Genomic DNA, 19,244 nt, shown 5'->3' with positions numbered 1-19,244 from the left:
CCACTAAACGCACACAAGGAAGCATTTCAAGAAAGCGCTCAAAGTTTTTCTGCAATAGCACAATTAACTACTTGGACCTGCAACATTTGCAGTTTTTGAATACTGTTTGGTTTGACAGTGTATGTGATGTCATCTGTTGCCTCAGCTTTTTTCACCATCAAATAAGCAATAGTCATTTCTTATTTCTTTTTATTGTGTCTGTCGCTCTCAATTTACTCTTCACGGCTTCTCTTCGAATGCCTCAACTGTTCAGCTTCCTGCTTCTGCTCCTCCAAGCACATTTGTCGCCGGTTCCATGTGCATAAAACTGGTATCTGCAGCTCCCTCATGGCGCTCTTTGGCCAAACCTGGCCCTTGCGCCACTAAACACAACACATCATCATCATCATCATCTGCAGCTCCTTTGTAATTTCAACTTTAAGGATGTCGCTTTCCTTCTATTACCTCCAGAGACAATTTTCTGTGACATGCGAAAGAGTGTCACAGAAGGGAAAAAAAGCGCTTGGCAATGTCTGCTAAGTCTAGCCAAGTGTACAAGTTTAAGGACTTTCCAGTACTTCTAAAAATTCAAGGGTTTTCAATGCCTTGAAAATGGCATTCTAGAAATAAAGGATTTTCAAGGATCGCTACAAACCCTGGATTCTAGCACCTAAATAATTTTACAAGCTTATTTTGGCATGGAGTTAGGAAATTCATGCTTTCTAGCTAACGCTGCACTATCTCTGTACAGTGAAGCCACGAGAGCGCAACTATTTTGGAGTAAAGAAAAATACTGAAAGCTTTTAATACCACTCTTCTTTTTTTCTATGGAGCTTCGTATTGCCTAGTTAAGTTTACGAATGTGCCTGGTTTTGGCGGGCGTTTCTTCGACATTTTCTGGAAGAAGCAGATGTCTAGCCCCCGTATTCAGAAATGTATCTTAATCCAAACTCATGCTTGACTTGATATAAACGACGCTTGGTGCGAACGTCCCCCAAGACGCTCACTGCCTTTCTTTTGGTGCGTTCACGACTTGCGTCGTTTAGATCAAGTCAAGCATGGGCTTCAAGTTATGATGCATTTCTGCATATGGGGGTAAGCGTGCACAATTCCGGGCAACGCACTGTGCCATTGACACTGAGAGAAAACGGGGAAAACAGAGTTAACCACTTATGCTCCTAAACTTTCGCGTACCTGTGGTGTGCGTGTATCGTGGAAGAAGAAACAGCGCAAACACAAGGACGAAAAAAAGCATCAACCACACCAGCGCTTCGTGGTGTGGCATGTTTTTGCGTCGTCCTTGTGTTGCGCTGTTTCTTCTAAAATGCTCAACCAACTAGCCGGCAAGTCCATCCTGTGCATATATAAATTGAACACACGCATGAGTGTAGATGGTCTTCGAAGCTTTTAGAACGAGCACTGCCACAGGATACGAGCAGTGCACGCGTAACAAGTGGACACATTAGTCATTTAAACATGCGTGCCAATGCATTTGACGCGGCTATCGGCATAAGCAGTCTCCAAATGCTGGAATGCATGCGCTTCAAAACGCTAACGATCCGCTGCTAATGCAGGACAACAGCTCACAGCGGACTGAACCAAACTCTAAACTAATGCACTTGAAAAGAACGCCTACACGGCAGCGTGAGGCACGTCGAAATGCCTGGTACTGGCGTCGCAGTTGCTCACCAGTATACGCGCGAATTAAATTCACATACGTGGATGGTTGGTGCAATACTTTTTATCCGCGTATTTTGGAGAACATGGACTGGAGAAGCACTCGATCATGAGCTGAACGGCACATTTGTTATTTTCCTGCGGTGACGACAAGCCGTGAATAGTTCTCACGTTGTCGTCTACGTTGTCTTCCTTCGTTAGTCGTAGCAAGGAATGGAAATGATGCAAACGCACACGTATTCCAGTACACAACAGCACAGCACACTGCAGAGAAATCCCACCAACCACAGCCGATTCATCAAATACGTTTGGTATATATATAACCTTTAAAAGAACACGACCGGGCGTGACGGCGCTGTGGTGTAATGGTTATGATGTCTGTTTTGAGTTGTACAAATGCGAGTGTACGCGGGTTCGAATCCACATGATGTATAGAGAATTGTGAATCTTGATAAGTATGTGATCCCCTTGACAATTGTATTCTAATTAGATTGTGTGACTCCTGATTGTGAAATTTGCGAAGATATTTGCAGATTAAGTGTTAATTCGCTTTTTTTTTTCTCCTCAGTGGCGTTCGCGACGCATACGCTTAGGCCGCTTCAGAGCAGTCACGCCTCACGGTAGCCAGGAAAACATGACTTTAAAATCCTGCATAACTTTGCTCACGCCTATTCTGAAGGCCGCTTGGAATCGGGCCAGTGTCTCTGAGGAGCCGCCTAGGGAACAGTATATCAGCGGCCCTAATTTGATCTGATTTTCTGCCTGCATGCGTGACCAGGATTTGGCTAAGAGGGTATTGGGAAGAGTACTAGCACTCTTATCTGAAGGAGTACAAGCACTCTGTTTGGGGGAGTAGAAGTACTCGGTCTGGCGGTGTACTATTAACCCTGCGGGGAGAGTATTAGCACTCTGCGGAAGAGTACTAGCACTCCCTGTGAGAAGAGTATTATCACTCTGCGGAAGAGTACTAGCAATCCCTTGCGGTGGAGTAACAAAACTCTGTCAGGAGGAGTTGACCTACTCTCTCTCAAAGAGGGTCGATCTACTCTCGAAAAGAGAGTGAAATATGGGACAAGCAGCTACTCCCTCAAAGAGAGTGCCCGGCACTCCCTTAGTTTTTAGAGTGTATTCAGAGTTCGATACTGGAATACGTTTAAGCTGAACTCATTCAAAAATAACTTTTTCAACTATACTTGAAAAGTGAACCCGTGTAACATAGAGCTTGGCCGATAGAGTCCCACGTCACTTTTATTGCCTTTATTTTTTAGCAGAACAGTTCAATGCCTTAGAAAAATGTAGGCGTGGGTGGGCACGGACGTACTTAGAAGGAAACAGACAAGGACTGAAAACTGAAACTGAAACGACTATCAACTGAAAAGTCGCACCACGTCAGATAAAAAGGCAGTCCATGATGGACATGTGGCGGCGTTATTCTTGAGCTTGCGCAGATAAGGTTTTGGCCTAGCGGCTTTCCGCGTGATGGTGCGACTTTTGATGCCATAAATATCTCTGTCGTTGCTATTCTTTTTATTGCAAATACCACTAATTATCTTACGTATATGTTCAGTATATATATATATATATATATATATATATATATATATATATATATATATATATATATATATATATATATATATATATATATGTATATGTATATATGGTCGTGAAGCGCTTTGAGCAGTAGGCGTTCGCGACTAGAACGCTGGAGCAGCGAGAGGTAGTGTAGCCGACCGAGCACCGAAACCAGGTTGTTCTTTCTCGTCGCCGTTGGTTGTCTCTCTCCTAGCCACAGCCCCAATGCTCCTTATTTTACAGTACAGTTATCTCCCCAGCGGAAAAGGAAGCCGTCCCGGCGACCTACGGGTAGGACAAAACAGGCGGATCATAGTAGGGCTTCAGACGCTGGGCATGCACAACTTCGCGTCCTCGATGGCGATGATCCAAAGGTAGCTCCAGGGGTTCCACAATATAGTTTACTGGAGATGTTTGGTTGATCACGCGGTATATGCCTTGGTACTTCGACGTGAGTTTTGGTGACAGTCCAGGGGTAGAGGCTGCAACCCAAAGCCACACTAGCGAACCACGAACATAGGATACAGGAGCATTGGAAGTTTCTCGATGGTGCTTCTGGCGTTGCTGGTCTTCTGACGTAAATATACGGGAAAGCTTGCAACACTCTTCTGCGTGTGCAGCAGCTTCGGATAGGGTAGTTGTTTCCGTGGAGTCAGGGCGGTACGGAAAGACAGTATCCATTGTGGAAAAAGGTTCGCGTCCGAACAGGAGAAAGAAGGGCGAAAGTACCGTGGTAGTCAGCGTGGCGGTGTTGTAAGCGTAGGTCAGAAAAGTTAGAACATGGTCAAATTTGGCTTGGTCGGATGCAACGTACATGGCCAGCAAGTCACCAAGAGTGCGATTAAAGCGCTCGGTCATGCCATTAGTCTGCGGATGATACGCAGTAGCGGTGCAATGAATGATGCGGCATTCTTTGAGGAGATCCTCGATGACGCCTTCTAGAATGATTTGACGCTGATAGTGGGCAGTGGAGTAAGTTGGAAGCGGCAAACTGTGATGCATCACGGTTGCTTTATCAAACAGACTCGAGCCAACATTGGGCTGATATATGAACTCCGTATAGCTCATCAATCGAACGCTCGTAACGCCGTCTGCCGGTTTCCATCACGTCACTGAGAACGTCTTCATTTATTGTTTGTTATAGTGTAACCTCTGACGTTCCTTTCGGTTTCAATGTTCTTGACGGTGACCTGCGCATACCCCCCCTCCTTTTTTCCACTGTGATTTTCATCTGATTTTCTGCGATTCGATAAGGTTTTTGTGCACAGAATAGTCATTTGCCCATTGAGTAGCTAACGTTGCCTCAGACATGCGCCTAACCAGCGCGCAAGCAAGACATCCGGTTTGTCCCAGTAGCACATGAGGGGCGAATCGACCCAAGGGCGGCCAACTCTCTAGAAGGTGTTGACCCAACCCGGGCTGTCTCAGTGTTTTTGTGCTGGCGGACAACATTCTATGATAATACACAGATTTAGTTTAGCATACGCAACTATACCGTACGCGATATGCTATAGTATAGCGCACACTAAGCAGCGCACGTTTTTTACAGTTTTAGTTGGTGTGCGAGGTCTTCGGACCTCAGAGGCCATATGCCTTTTTTGCGGCTATCTCACGACTGTAGCAATAGATGGCGATGACATCTCGAATGTTTCTCGAATATTGAGGTAGGACACCAAGCAGTATAATAGCAAGAGCTTGGTGGCGCAACCCACCACCCCGTTACAAAGGCGACGCGCATAAAATACATCCAAAAAGCCATTTCTTTCGTTAGGCTTCGATTCGTTCGAAACTAGAAGCGATCTCGAAAACGCCACAAGGTTATCCATAATACTATGTCATCGAAGCGGCCTGAGACTAAGCGAAAGCCATTTATAGTCATTTGTACGAACGAAGCGCATTTTACAAAAGCAACGCCGAATTCGATTCGAAGCGGGTAGCCAGGACCGCCGCCATGTTTCAAGCAAGCTCTGCAAACCACGCCTTCACGCATGCGCAGTGACGGCCCGCTATTTTGTAGCGTACGCAGTGGTATAGGGAGTATGCACTGAAACTCGGCCGCAATGTGGCGCTGCGGTTCCCCGAGCCCGGCGCCATGTTTGTGGTTGTGCCGCAGCAGCCGACGCATGCTTGCAGCTGTGTTCCGTAAGTGTTGTGTGGTGTTCCCTAGCATTTAGGTTTCTCGTGTGTTGCATGTGGCATTGGTTGTTTGCAATACTGCTGCGTTGGAAGCTTCCTCTACGGATACACGCTGTAAAGACTTGGAAAAGTGCCCACACCGGAGCACGTTGTTGCGCGCCGAGCCGCAATGGTGAACTGCGCCGTCTACGGTTGTTCCAACCGGTCAAAAAACAAACCAAACGATGAGAACTTTCAACCGCTGGGCTTCTATGTCGTGCCCAAAGTCAAAGAAGGACAGTGTCTTAGGACAGCTGAGCTGTCTTCAAGGCGCAGAGCTCTGTGGCTGAGCAGAATTCGTCGCAAAGACCTGGACGAATTGGCGACGCATTACCGAGTTTGCGGGGCGCATTTCATCACAGGTAAGCACGGCAGCGGCATTAAAGCTTAGTTTTTTAGCGCAATTCTTTGCATGCAGCTCTGTAACGTACCAGTGGGCTATATTTTTCAGGACGACCAGCTTATTTGATGGATGAGGCTAATCCCGACTGGGCGCCGAGCCTCAATCTCGGCTACAAGTCCACGACGCACGCTGGAAGAAGCGCAAGCGACAGGTGCAAATTAATTTTGTACGCAGTCAAACAAGTGATTATGAACTAATCGAACTAATTTTTTACAGGTATATGCGACTCAAGCAACGAAGGCGCGCGAGTTCTGCAGCCAACGCCTTTGAATTAAGGCAGCGACCGGAGAGCGCGAGCACGAACGCGGCGCCCATCGCTGCAGGAACGGCGGCCGAGGAGATTTCTTTCAGTACGAAGGCGTCACTTCACACTTACATTCTTCTACTTTAATTTGCATATTGCACTGGACCAACCTTAAGCTGTCCATTATTGAACCTTGTGTACTGCGTCTGTGTAATTTAATATACGCGAGCCAGCACGCATTTACTGCAGTGCACAACATTAAAAAAAAAGGGGGGGGGGCGAGGGTGCCGGGGGCAACGTCCAGTTTACGCTCTTGCTTTCACATAAATTACAGTGTTCATTTCTTGTGCAGGTGACGAAGAATCCCCCTCATCAGAACAAACTGCAATGCAACACCTTGTAGGCCATGCATGTAAGCTAAGTAAACATTTATGCATTCGTACTTAAGAGAGTATGGAGCTCTGGAGCATGGCAATTGCTCATTTAGGCTTCTGTGTTATGTGCGCAAGGACGTTTGTCTTTGAATTCTCACAGCTGATCGAATACTGCGTTTGAAGCTGTTAACAGTAACGGTGCATGCAGATGCAACACAAAATAATTTGTAAATGGAGAAACCATTTAGTCAGCCCGTTAAGACTTGCGCACGCAAGCAAAGTGTTTTGTTGCGAAGGTTCCACTGAAGACTGCTTTTTTTCAACTAGTTTGTTTCCTTTCTGCGTGCTTTCATTTTGCAGCTCCCGAGGAGCCTTCATGCTTGGAATGTCCAGTTCTACAAGAAAATCTAGCCACAGCTCAGTGCCACCTGCAAGCGGATCTGCAGAATAACCAAGCTTCTGCATGCAAGTATCGCACAGTTTTGTTTCTAGGGCTTGCAAATCCTGTGTTCCTGCATGTCCTGATTTTGGCCGAAGCGGTGTGAGCAGACGTAAAGTCTTCAATGTACTTGATTAAAACACAATCCTTTAAGCTGGAAATGTTTCAAATATTTAACAAAAATTATATTGTTGGTGTGGAAAAAACACAGGGAATGCGGGAGATGGAAATTCAACACGATGAACAAAACAGGATGAAATCAGGAGCCATTTCGACAAGTGGACTTGTCTTCTTCAAGGCAACATGTCACTTTTAGAAAGGCAAGTCCACATGTCGGCACATTGGCTCCGGCTTTCATCTTGTTCTCGTTTTGCTTATTGTTGGTGTAGGTGCGATATGTGCAGTACAATCTGACCATTATGGGTGTGAAAATTAGGGATGCGGTTTCTTTTGCACTGAAAGCTAATCGTATAACAAACAGTTCAGTCTGACAGGCAGATTCAAGGTCATTATTTATTACAATAATAAAAATCCTCATGTAAAGGTGCTGAAACAAGTAACATCATTATACATTGTGTTGACACCAGTGCTTTCCCTTCATATGGTCATCACACATTCAATTTATCATGCAGGCATGATAGACAAAGAGGTGACAGCTGACCTGCTGTCAGCCCACATCTCTTCACTGGAGGAAGAAAACCACCGCCTTCAGCATGACCTGGATATTGCACGCAGTCGCCTGGCAAAGGCAGCCCCTGGAGACAGGGATGTGCTCCGCAGCAACCCAGACATGGTTGTTTTTTACACAGGGCTGCCAAATTATGCAGTTTTGGAGGCTGTTTACATCTTAGTTGAGCCTCATGTAAGGCATACATTACGAAACCGCCTGAGCAAATTTCAGGAAATGGTCGTTTTCCTAATGAGGTTGCGGCTTAACGTCCCGTTACAAGATCTTGCATACAGGTATCTTATTCTGGGCAACAGCCATACCTATATTCATTTGTAACATTAAGGTTCCTGCACTACGCAGAACTGCAGTTGAGCATGCAATAGCCATTTTGTGCTGGTGAACTTTATTGCATTAGCTTCAATAACACTTACTAAAGCACATAACAACTCAGCAGTTTTATCTTACAGGTTTGGCATTCACCAGTCAACCGTAACGAGGACAGTAGAAAGGTGGCTTGATGCTGCTTACATTAGGCTCAGCAGTCTGATCAAATGGCCAGAACATGAAGATCTTCAAAGAACGATGCCAATGGCATTCCAAGAAACATTTGGCAAGAAAGTAGCTGTGATTCTGGATTGTTTTGAAGTCTTTGTGGACAGACCTTCAGCCATGGAACCTAGATCATTAACATGGTCTACGTACAAGCATGCAAACACCGTGAAGTACTTAATTGGCATCGCTCCACAAGGTGTAATTACGTACATATCAAGAGGGTGGGGTGGGCGTACCAGTGACAAAATGCTGACAGAATCGTGTGGCATTCTTAGCAACCTGCTACCTGGCGACTCTGTGCTGGCTGACAGGGGTTTCTTGATCTCTGATGCCGTGGGCATGTGTGGAGCGAAGCTGGAAATCCCAGCCTTCACTAAAGGGAAGCCGCAGCTTACTGCATACTCTGTTGAGGCAACACGTAGGCTAGCAAATGTTAGGATTCATGTTGAAAGAGTTATTGGGTTAGTCAGGAACAAGTACTCCATTCTCAAAAGCACTCTTCCCACTGAATTTTTGGAGCCGAAGGTGCTTAACGGCATAAAAGTCAGCGCACTTGACAAGGTTGTATTTGTGTGTGCCGCACTTACCAACCTGTGCGACTCTGTTGTACCATTTGACTGACATGTGTCCTTAGTGCAAAGCATCTAGTAAATGTACAGTACTTTTTTTACACCCGCCGTGGTTGCTCAGTGGCTATGGTGTTAGGCTGCTGAGCACAAGGTCGCGGGATCGAATCCCGGCCACGGCGGCCGCATTTCGATGGGGGCGAAATGCGAAAACACCCGTGTGCTTAGATTTAGGTGCACGTTAAAGAACCCCAGGTGGTCGAAATTTCCGGAGTCCTCCACTACAGCGTGCCTCATAATCAGAAAGTGGTTTTGGCACGTAAAACCCCATAATAAGATAATAAGAATACTTTTTTTACGACTTCTTGCAGTCATTACAAAACCATTTCCGCGATTTAGGTGCCCTCTTCAAATTAACACACTGAAAGTGAAACCATTGTCGACTGCAATGCTTCCCATCACACCTAATCATGTCTCCATATTCTGGCTGCTGACAGTGGCAATATTTATCATCCTGACTGCCTGCACTTTGCTCCACTACTACTTCTTCAGCAGCAGTGGTCCAATAACGGAAACAAAGTTCAGGCAGGAGAACTCGTTCAAAATACAATGCACACTTATCCACAATTTCGTTGCAGAACTCCTTATCAAACATTACTCTTTCAATAAAAATATCTTTCTGTGTCCATACTACAAAATCGCAGTAGTTTCTTTTGCAGACAAACATCTGCATCATTACTTGCTTGAAGTAATGATGGTTTCTCAATAACTTTGCATCATTGCCATCAACTACAAGATAAGATCGTTGCCGCTCTGGAATTTCGCAAATAAGTGCATCTTTTGCAGAGTATGGACATTTTATCTCCAGAAGGCCGTCTCCACAACAATTGCAATGTACAAGGCCATCAGGAGTTGCAGCCAGAAATGGTCGCTCTATGCTTATGTGGAGGCCAGACATTTCACACTTAAAGCCTAGATGGTGCTTCTGCATTGCCTCTATGTAAGCTGCCCTCCCAGCAGCTTCTTTCTTCTTTCCCCACTGAGTTGCTGCAGTCTGGAATTTGCAGTCCTCTGGGTAGCACAGTCTCTTCAGCAGGCTCTTTGAAGGCTTGGTCAATGAAGTTGCAAATACCGCTCCTGCATTTGAAGCTGTGATGCGTCCAGTCCGAAATAAATGCCACTTCTCGGATGCAGATTGGGCCTTTGTCTGCTTCTCGATCAGTACACACACCTGCAGGAAATTGCAATTCATGTGCAAACAAACACAAATATTTATCCTTTCGATTGTTTTTTAGTTTTGCTGTAATGCTTTAAGGATGTTGTAGATTCATGACAATATTGCATACATTTGAAAAGTGCCCAGGCAGCATGTGCAGGTTTAGCATAAATTATAATTGTGAACAGATGCTGACACATGGATGCACGGCACATTACAACAACAACCTGCACAATTAGTTTTTTTGGCAAGGTATGGCTGTAAGCAAGCTACAAAGAGACGAAGAAACTTACATCAGGCTCAATTGAGAGGTCCTGCAAGACATTACGGCATTCTGCCTGTACATCCTCCAAGGAAATTGGGCACTGCTTCCTTTGCAGATTGCGGAGGAGGAGTTTAGGGTACTTCAAGCCCAAGGGAATGTAGGGGTCAGCAAATTTTTGGGCAAGCGAGAGAAGTGCTGGCCTACCCTCAGATTTACTCAATGACGAGAAAAACTTTAACATCTCGTCCTCTCTCGGCTTGGGCATTTCAACACTTGGTGGGTCGCGGGGGGCAGCCTCAGTGTCGTCCAGGCGGCGTTTTTTCATTGCGGAAGACGCGAAGTCCATCTCTGCCACCGGTCGGCATTCCAGACTGACGAGATGAGGCGGTAGCCATGCATTTTGCCCATCTGTGCATGATTGACCATCCCGGCGTGTCACAACAGCCTCCAAATAAAAGAGCACTGCACCAACGTGTGAGCACGCCTCCCCGAGGCCGGCCATGCACGTACAGTGCGCGCACAAAACTTCCCCGTCAGCTTTAATCAACAGCCACGGCAGCAGCAGCTTATCTCTGAACGCCTGAGAGTGGCGGACCTGCGCAGGGAGAAAAGATACATCACAGTGTTTAGCTTACGCGATTAGACACTGTGAACACGAAATCAGGCGTATGAAGCACGAACAACATTACAGCAACTTCACCGACGATCTAGCGACAAGTGCGACGGACTGGGCGCCACATACATTGCTTGCTCCATCGCTATATTTCTGGACGACTGAAAAAATGCCCCAAGCCGCTGACATGCGGTACATTATATAAGTACAGCCTACCTTTCCAACGACGACGACGTTGCCATCACGAACTTTCACTCTTGGTGGCTCCACGAGACCACTGGTGACGTAATTATGAGCCTCCAGGGATTTATAGCTCTTTAGCTGATCCCGCGTCACGAAGCTCGTCCCGTGGACTAGATAGTCTCTGATGTCCGCACGGTCGACACTTGGATAAAAAGCAACATCGTTCGTAAAGTGGTCATCGGACAGCGCCAACGGGTCATCTCCGCCGCATTTCGCGATTTTGATTATGTATCTGCTGCGCTCGGGGTCAGGCAGCGACTTTGCGTAGTCGCTGAGTTGCATGTTACACTGCAGTCGCGCCGAATGAGACGTACACAGCAGCTTTTTGTCGCGCAACAACGTGCTCCGGTGTGGGCACTTTTCCAAGTCTTTACAGCGTGTATCCGTAGAGGAAGCTTCCAACGCAGCAGTATTGCAAACAACCAACGCCACATGCAACACACGAGAAAACTAAATGCTAGGGAACACCACACAACACTTACGGAACACAGCTGCAAGCATGCGTCTGCTGCTGCGGCACAACCACAAGCATGGCGCCGGGCTCGGGGAACCGCAGCGCCACATTGCGGCCGAGTTTCAGTGCATACTCCCTATAGCGTAGGCTAAACTAAAACTGTCTAATGAAGGGAAAGCTACGGAGTGAAGCGCGCACAGGAGGGAGCGCTCCTGGAAAGAATGCCGTGTTTTCACTCACGTTAGTTTAAGCAACAGAAGAGAAAACGTAGGCATCTGATTAGCGGCAGTTATACGGGACAAAACGCGCCACTGAATGTAAAAGTTTAGTTATTTTGCGGCTTTTCCCTTCCGCGTCTGGGCAAACGCGAAACCGCCGCAAGTGAAAGCTGCGTCGATTCAGCGTCTGTCCCGAGCAACCGAAAGCACTGTCAAACGCTGGCGGAATACTTGGCGCGGTAACATGTGTGCAGAAGCTGCGCCCCCGTAGCTTTTCCTAAACTGCCACACGGAGTTGACCGCGAATGTAGGCACGGCAGGAAAAACTCCGAAAGCGTGCCAAGCCGGAACACCCGCATTAGGCAGCGCTACGTTTACCAGATAAATGTGGCCAAAGCTAATGGCGCGCTAAGGTCCTTCGTTGTTGCAGACATTGTATTAAAATCATGTGCTGGTAAGAAAGCTTATCACGAGCTTTGCAGCCTTTCTCAAAAAGTTGTTATGCTCATAAAATATAATTCCAAAAATCCAGATCTATGCATATACACTTTGAAGGTCTTATATAGTTACATGTGCGAGCCCATCTATTATATGATGGCTCCATCGACAGACTAGGCATTGAGATGTGCTGGGAAAGAAACCTCGAGTACGAAATAATTGATGCCTCGAAAGCTACGTGCAGGCTTACTTGATCACACGTATCAAGAATAGTAAATATGAGTTTTAACGTACTGCTCATTTCATTGATGTTGGTTGTTAACGGCTATTTCCCACTAAATTTTATTGGCCACTACATAACATTACACACAGAAATAAATATACCTGGAATAAGAAAGCGATGTGGCAGGGATTTCTTGTCTGTGACGGCAGGTGTGCAAACAGGGACGTAAATAGAACGACGGCGACGGCGTTCGTGTTGTCCAGCTCATTCTACTTCCATGCTTGCCATTACGCGCCATGAATACACCCATGTTACATTTCCTCACTACACAACATTTCAGCAAAACTGCATGTCATCAGAACGCCCTGATATCCAAGTTTCGTGGCTCCAAGATCCTCACCTCGAAAATAAGTTTGCCCAATGGAAGCAGCATGGCTGGATATTTATTCTTGATGTCACGAGCCAATGGACCTATGCCATGAAAGTTAACGGATGGACAGATGCTAATAATACCCACTGATGTTCATATCAGGACCGAATTTTTCGTGAACTCGAGATGAACTTACTTTAGACTAACATTTTGATTACTACAGAAGAAATCAAGTTTTACTCGAAAAGAAAAAAGAGACTTTCTGCGGACTTTTGTGCTGTGGAAACTCGAAGTGACGGCGAGGAATTCAAAGTCTCGTCATGTGACTATCAAAACTGCTGCTGGGCAAACCGCGAAAAGCATCCGCGCGGCAGTCTAAGCTGTGCAAAAGAATTTAAATGGCCGCGGTTGCTCGTTGAAGTTATTCATTTTTTTAATCAAATGCAGAAAAGGTCAAGTTACTAAATCAGTGAAAGTGACAAAACTACACCTTGCAAGGACAGGAATGGAATTTTTACCCGATCAACGTTTCATCTCCCTCCCTCCTCCCTTTCTTTTGGGAGGCGGGAGGAAGGTGATACAAGGAGCCCCTGCGATATGTTGCAATTCTACGTAATGCTCCACTCGTAAGTTGCAGCGCGGGGCCGACCGCGCCAACGCTCGGGGATAAATGTTGCCGTAGCAGCAGGGTCAATGCCTCCACGTAGAATTGCGGAGAGCTGAATGTCTCGCATGTGGCGAACAGTAAGCGAGCGCCATGAGACGGAGAATGCGGCACGAACAACAGCGGCAAACGCCATTGAAAACGATACCGCAAACCAAGCAACATGGGGAATCACGTGCGGCGTGCTGTCCCGAGGATTCTAAGTCTGGTACGCGCATTTGGTTACAGAATGCATGCAGCCAACAGCGTTAGTCGTGGCTGCTTTGCGAACGGTGACTGCGTGACGACCCTACTATGTTTAATTTACTGCAATATCAATTATATGGACCCTCCAGGTGCATTTCTGCAGTCGCCGACGCCGTGAGGTTCCGTGTAAATTTCAACGTCGATAAAATCGGCGGCGCGCCCAGTATGATGTAGGTGAGAGTGAAAGCGTGCGAGAGTTACCGTCGAACGCGGCTCACTCTCAGCCCGGCGTTGAGTAGAGGACGGGAAGGGGGGGGGGGGGGGGGGCGTTCTTTTCCGTCGGCGGCTGCCCACGGCGTGGCCGTGCAAGACCCGTAGATCGCGAGCGTCTGTTACGTGAGCGAAGTGAACGCCCGCGCGGGCCTCAACATGGAAGCGACCTGCGATGTTTGAAGAGTGCGCGTATTGCCGGTAGCTTCGTATATGTTGTGTTCTCGAGGTTTCGTTCGCGTTGAAGCGAGAGATAACCGAAGGTCAATTCGATTGCTGGTGATGGCGTCATTCCTCGCTCCAGCATTTTGACAGTGAGTTTCGGCGCTCATCGAGCGATGTGTGTTCATGTTTGCCTGTGCGCGCAAATACATCGTCTTTGTTAACTTAAAACATATAGGCGGGCTTGTTGGTTTAAATCCATGATAGAATGTGCCAGCGCGACTGAACTAGGACGTAGAAAGAAGCACACAGACAGAGAAAGCGCTGTCTCTGTGTGTCCGTTTATTTCTAAGCCCTCGTTCAGACCCGCTTAGACATTATATCATTCTTAATTTGGTTAGTAAGCAAATGCTTACAAGATTACGCGGCCCATAAAACCATTATCCTCGATTCCTAAAGCTATTATAGAGAAGGATTGGAACGATGAAAAGGGTTGTCCTCTGCAGCGTGTTGCTCGTGACTGTCGCTCGTGCTGAGAGTCCCTGCGCTGAGCTAACGGCCGGTCCCAAACGCCGGTGACTAATAAACGCTATGGCAAGTGTTTCATTTTTCTACAGTGCCGTCAGCCATTTACTTGGAGATTTTCATGTTGTTTTCGACGATTCCGTTGCGTTTGTGTGCACATGATGGTTATACGCTCATCGTGTAGCCAACGTTGCCTCAGGCTTGCGCCTAACCAGTGCGCAAGCAGCCTATCGGGCTCGTCTCAGTACCCTGAGACTGGGGATCGCCGTAAAGGCGTCCAACCCCGTAGGAGGTGTTGACCTACCCCAGGCTGTCTCAGTGTTTCTAGTCCCGGCTAGCAAACATGGAAAGTCTGCCAAGCCCGGATATCCGCAGTAGCGAGTGCTGCCTTTACTGGATAAATGCTGCTAATGCTAAAGGCGTCTTTATGTTCCGTCGCTGCTGCAGACATTATATCAAAATGCATTTGCTGATAAGTTTTTTAAGAATCTCGCAGTATACGTTAAAGGTTCGTTAGGTTAACAAAGTAATTATACAAAAATGCGGATGTAGCGATATTCACTTGGAAGGTCGTATATAATGGCATGGTTGAGCCTGTCAATTGCACGTTTGCTCCATTGGCAGTGGAGTTGCCTTCGCCGCCGTGACGACGAATGCATAATTACAAAAATTATGATGGCTTGAAGACCACGTGTAGGCTTAGTTCTGTACTTGTATAAAGTAGAATAAGTATAAGCTTTACCCTACTGCACATTTCATTACTGTTAATTGTTCAGTCCTTCTCCACTACATTTCATTGGCCATAATGTATCACTAAACAAAGGAATAAAAATATCTGGAATGAGAGATCGATGTGGCAGAGATTTGTTGTCTCTAAAGGCAGGTGTGCAATCAGGGACGTAAATAAAGCGAGTACAACGAGGACAACGACGTTTAATTGTACAGCTCGTTCTTCTTGCAAGCCTGCCTTTACGCGCCATGAATGGACGCATGTTACATTTCCTCACTACACAACATTTCAGCATAACTGGATGCAATCATAGCACCCTATTATTACCGCATTCTCATGGGTCCAAGCATCTGATATCGAAAATAAATATGGCCAAAGGAAGCAGCATAGCTGGATATTTGTGCTTGACGTCACGAACCAACGGACCTATGCTATGAAAGTTAACGTATGGACAGATGCTAACGATACCCATTATTGTTCTTATCTGTTGTGCAATCCATGAAAACACGAGATACTTACTCTACACTATGGTATTGGTTACCACCTAAGAAATTAAGTTTTACTCGAAAAAAAATTTCTGCCGAGTTTCAGCTGTGGTAACTCGAAGTGACAGCGATGAATTCAATGTCTCGTCATGATACAATCAAAGCTGCTTGTGGGCAAGCGCTAAAGGCATCCACGCAGAAGTATAAGCTTTGCCAAAGAATTTAAATTGCCGCAGTTGGTTGTTCAAGATATAAAATTTCTTAATCAAATACAGGAAAAGCCACGTTATTAACGCATGAATGTGAAGAAACTACACTTTGCAAGGAGAGGAACGGAATCTTGCAACGATTAACGTTTCATGTGCGTCCCTCCCCCCATTCTTTTGGGAGGGGGGAGGGAGGTGATACAAAGCAGCTCGATACAGCACCGCTCGAAAGTTGTAGGGCGCGCCCGATGGCGCTAACGCTCGGAGATAAATATTGCCGTTGCAGCAGCGTCAATGCCTCCAGGATACAACTGCGGAGAGCTGAAGGTCTCGCATGTGACGAGCAGGAAGCGAGGGCCGTGAGTCTCCGTGTGAAGCCCAAGGGCTATAATATTGTCGACGGGCTCCGCATGCCGTAAGTGCGAGCGGAAGTTTGCGATGGTGAGCCCGCGAACGCAGCTGATTCTCGCATGCGCGAGCGAGGAAGGCTGGCCGGAAGCGCGCCCGCTCCTGTCACACGCGAGACACAGGAAAAAGACGGGGAATGCGGGAGATGGAAATTCAAGACCATGAGCAAAACGTGAACAAGGTGGATGCAGGAGCCAACGTTTCGACAAGTGGACTTGTCTTCTTCAAGGCGACATATGCTTTCCTCGCCACAGTATATATAGGTGGGGTTCTTCTAAAGCGGAGAGGGTGTGAGACGGGAGGACGCGGAAACGAGGGAAAATGTGTGAGCGCGTCGAACTGAGAGTAAATTGAGAGTAATTGAGAGTTTCTTTACTCTCAATTCGACACGCTAACACATTTTCCCTCGTTTCCGCGTCCTCCCGCCTCACAGCCTCTCCCTTTTAGAAGAACCCCACCTATATATACTGTGGCGAGGAAAGCATACGTCGCCTTGAAGAAGACAAGTCCACTTGTCGAAACGTTGGCTCCTGCATTCACCTTGTTCACGTTTTGCTCATCGGTGAGACACAGGGGTGATTGGATGGATGCGGGGGTGGGGGGGGGGGGCGTCATTTTCCGCCAGGCCTCCGAGTGGAGAGAACCCCCTCGCTTCCACTCAGCCATCACCTTCAAATCAATTTGCCATGTTTTCAGAGGAAGCGTAATGACGGCAGCTCCGAAAGCGCTGCGCTTTCGACGTTGCATTCGCATTGAAGTGAGAAAATACACGAAGGTCTATTCGATCGCTGCTGCTGCCGCGATTCCTCTCACCGGCATTGTGACAGCGAGTTTCCGCGCCCATCGAGCCAGATGCATTCATGTTTACTGCGCGCGCAGGGCACCGTGCTTGCAAATTTAAAACACGTAGGCGCGCTTGTTGGTTGCAATGCAGCAGAAAATATGTATGCGCGACTGAACGAGGACGTAAAAGGAAACACACACACAAAGACAGCGCTGTCTCTGTGTGTGTCTTTCTTACTTCGTCCTCACTCAGTCGCGCTTACACATTTTATCATATTTAAGTTAGTTATTAAACTAATGCTTACAAGTTTACACTGCCCAAAAAACGACTATCCTTACTCAGTTTAGCTATCTACTAACTTGCTATCGCAATCGGTGCTCGTAACTTTATGCTACATGTCCCGTTGACCGCGGCCTGGCTAAGTGCCACTTGTTGGCGCGGCTACTGAAAATCTAAAGTGCAGGAAAAGCAGTTATTGAAGAGCGCAGAGGAGACGTCGATTTAAACACTGTGTGTAGCCCACGTGATGGGAAGGCACAACGCTTCAATGTATTCAGCTGCGAATAGCTCGTCGGTCCAGCGCTCGTAACTTTCTCTGTTAGTTTCCATCCCGTCGCTGAGGATCTCCTCATTTATTGTTTCTATATTCTAATCTCTAATACTGCTGCCGGTTTCAATGTTTTAGTTGGGCAGCATGTCAATTACTATTTCTTCAACGTTGACCGTGATGTCGCTGCAGAGTTTCATGTCATTCACGACGATTTCTTACGCACCTTCAAGCAGTTACCGAAAGGATACAAAAGCAGGCACAGCGTAATTAGCGAGTGCTACGTTCACTAGATAAATGTGTGTAATTCTAATGGTACACTTAAATTTCTTCGCTGATGCAGAAAACAGATTAAAAGCCATATGCTGAGCAGGAATATTTATCATTATCTCTGCAGGTGCTCTCAAAAGATCTTGATGTTAGTAAAATATCCAATCGAAAACAACGGGAAGAGTCATGTTCACTTTGAAGGATGTGTAATGTGGCGTGTGGGGGCCAATCTACGAAACATTGACTCCACTGACGAGAGCTGTTCCATGTTGCAAAGTAGAATATAAAGTTGAAAACGTGCTGTGTTTCGTTTCTTACATGTTATCGTACCGGTAGAATTGTGCCGTGATTGTGACTCAGTGTTCGTATCGTCTCTTGTCGAAATAAACTTTTTCTAAACACACTAACTTGGCCTCAAAGACAACATGTGGGCTTACTAGATCACGTACATAAACTATAATACATGTTTTAACCTACTAAAGGCATATGTGCCCTGCATGATTGAGCAACGTGGCAGGGATTTGTTAGTAAAGGCAGCCGTGCGAACAGTCACGTAAGTCGAAGGACAAGCGTGTTTGTGTGGTCCGTCTTGTTCTTCTTTTACAATGTTTTAAAGGCTGCGTTTAGCTGCCATGAAGACTCCTATGTTACAGTTACTAATTGTATAATTGTATTTCAGCATAACTGCCTGCCATCAGAGCACCCTAATATCTCAGCTGCTTCTTTCATGGCTCCCAGGCCTAATCATGACAAAATAATGTTTACGAAAGGAAGCACCAAGGCTGGATACTTATTCTTGATGTCACGCAAAAATGCATCTTTGCAACGGAATTTTAATCTACGGAGAAATGCGACTAATTCCTATGCATGCTCACTATGGTACCTTATTTTTTCAAAACATGAGATGGATGTTATAATAATTACCACCATAAATATCAAGTCTTACGTGGAAAAAAGTTAATTTCATCCGAGTTTCAGCTCTGGTAGCTCAATGTGACGGTTCAGAATCGAAAGTTTCCTCATGAGGCAATGTCGGGTGGTGGCACAGAAACGCGAAAAGCATCCTCACACCTGTCTGCGCTTTGCAAGGGCAATTTAAATTGCCGCAATTGCTCGTTTATATTTAATAATTTCTTAATCGAATGCAGCCAAGGCCAACTAATTAATGCAACAAAACTTACCCACTATACATTGCGAAGGAAAGAACGGAATATTCCAAACACGAACTGTTTATTATTCTTCGAAATGTTCCAGTGGTCTAGAGACAGCAGCCGTAATTCTTGTTTCTGGTATATTCTTATGGAAAAAATCTC

At 46.3% G+C, this 19,244-nt stretch overlaps 2 protein-coding genes across 2 annotated transcripts; both read left to right on the top strand.

Moving 5' to 3' along the window:
* Positions 1 to 5,283: 5,283 nt before the first annotated feature.
* LOC126525221 (uncharacterized) lies at positions 5,284 to 7,928 on the top strand. Its single transcript, XM_072288885.1, has 6 exons — positions 5,284 to 5,768; positions 5,858 to 5,960; positions 6,026 to 6,159; positions 6,406 to 6,465; positions 6,788 to 6,892; positions 7,499 to 7,928. Exons 1-6 carry the CDS (start codon positions 5,537 to 5,539, stop codon positions 7,870 to 7,872), a joined length of 1,008 nt encoding a protein of 335 aa, XP_072144986.1. The 5' UTR covers positions 5,284 to 5,536; the 3' UTR covers positions 7,873 to 7,928.
* Positions 7,915 to 9,847, top strand: LOC140219135 (uncharacterized; the record flags this gene model as incomplete). The annotated part of the gene is made up of 1 exon (XM_072289024.1): positions 7,915 to 9,847. A coding segment is annotated over one exon (795 nt), but the record flags the coding sequence as incomplete, so codon positions are not given.
* Positions 9,848 to 19,244: the final 9,397 nt, after the last annotated feature.

Source organism: Dermacentor andersoni, chromosome 6, assembly GCF_023375885.2.
Source record: "Dermacentor andersoni chromosome 6, qqDerAnde1_hic_scaffold, whole genome shotgun sequence".
Classification (NCBI taxonomy): domain Eukaryota; kingdom Metazoa; phylum Arthropoda; class Arachnida; order Ixodida; family Ixodidae; genus Dermacentor; species Dermacentor andersoni.
Note: the sequence above shows the minus strand (reverse complement) of the source record. Positions and strands in the feature narration are given on the sequence as shown.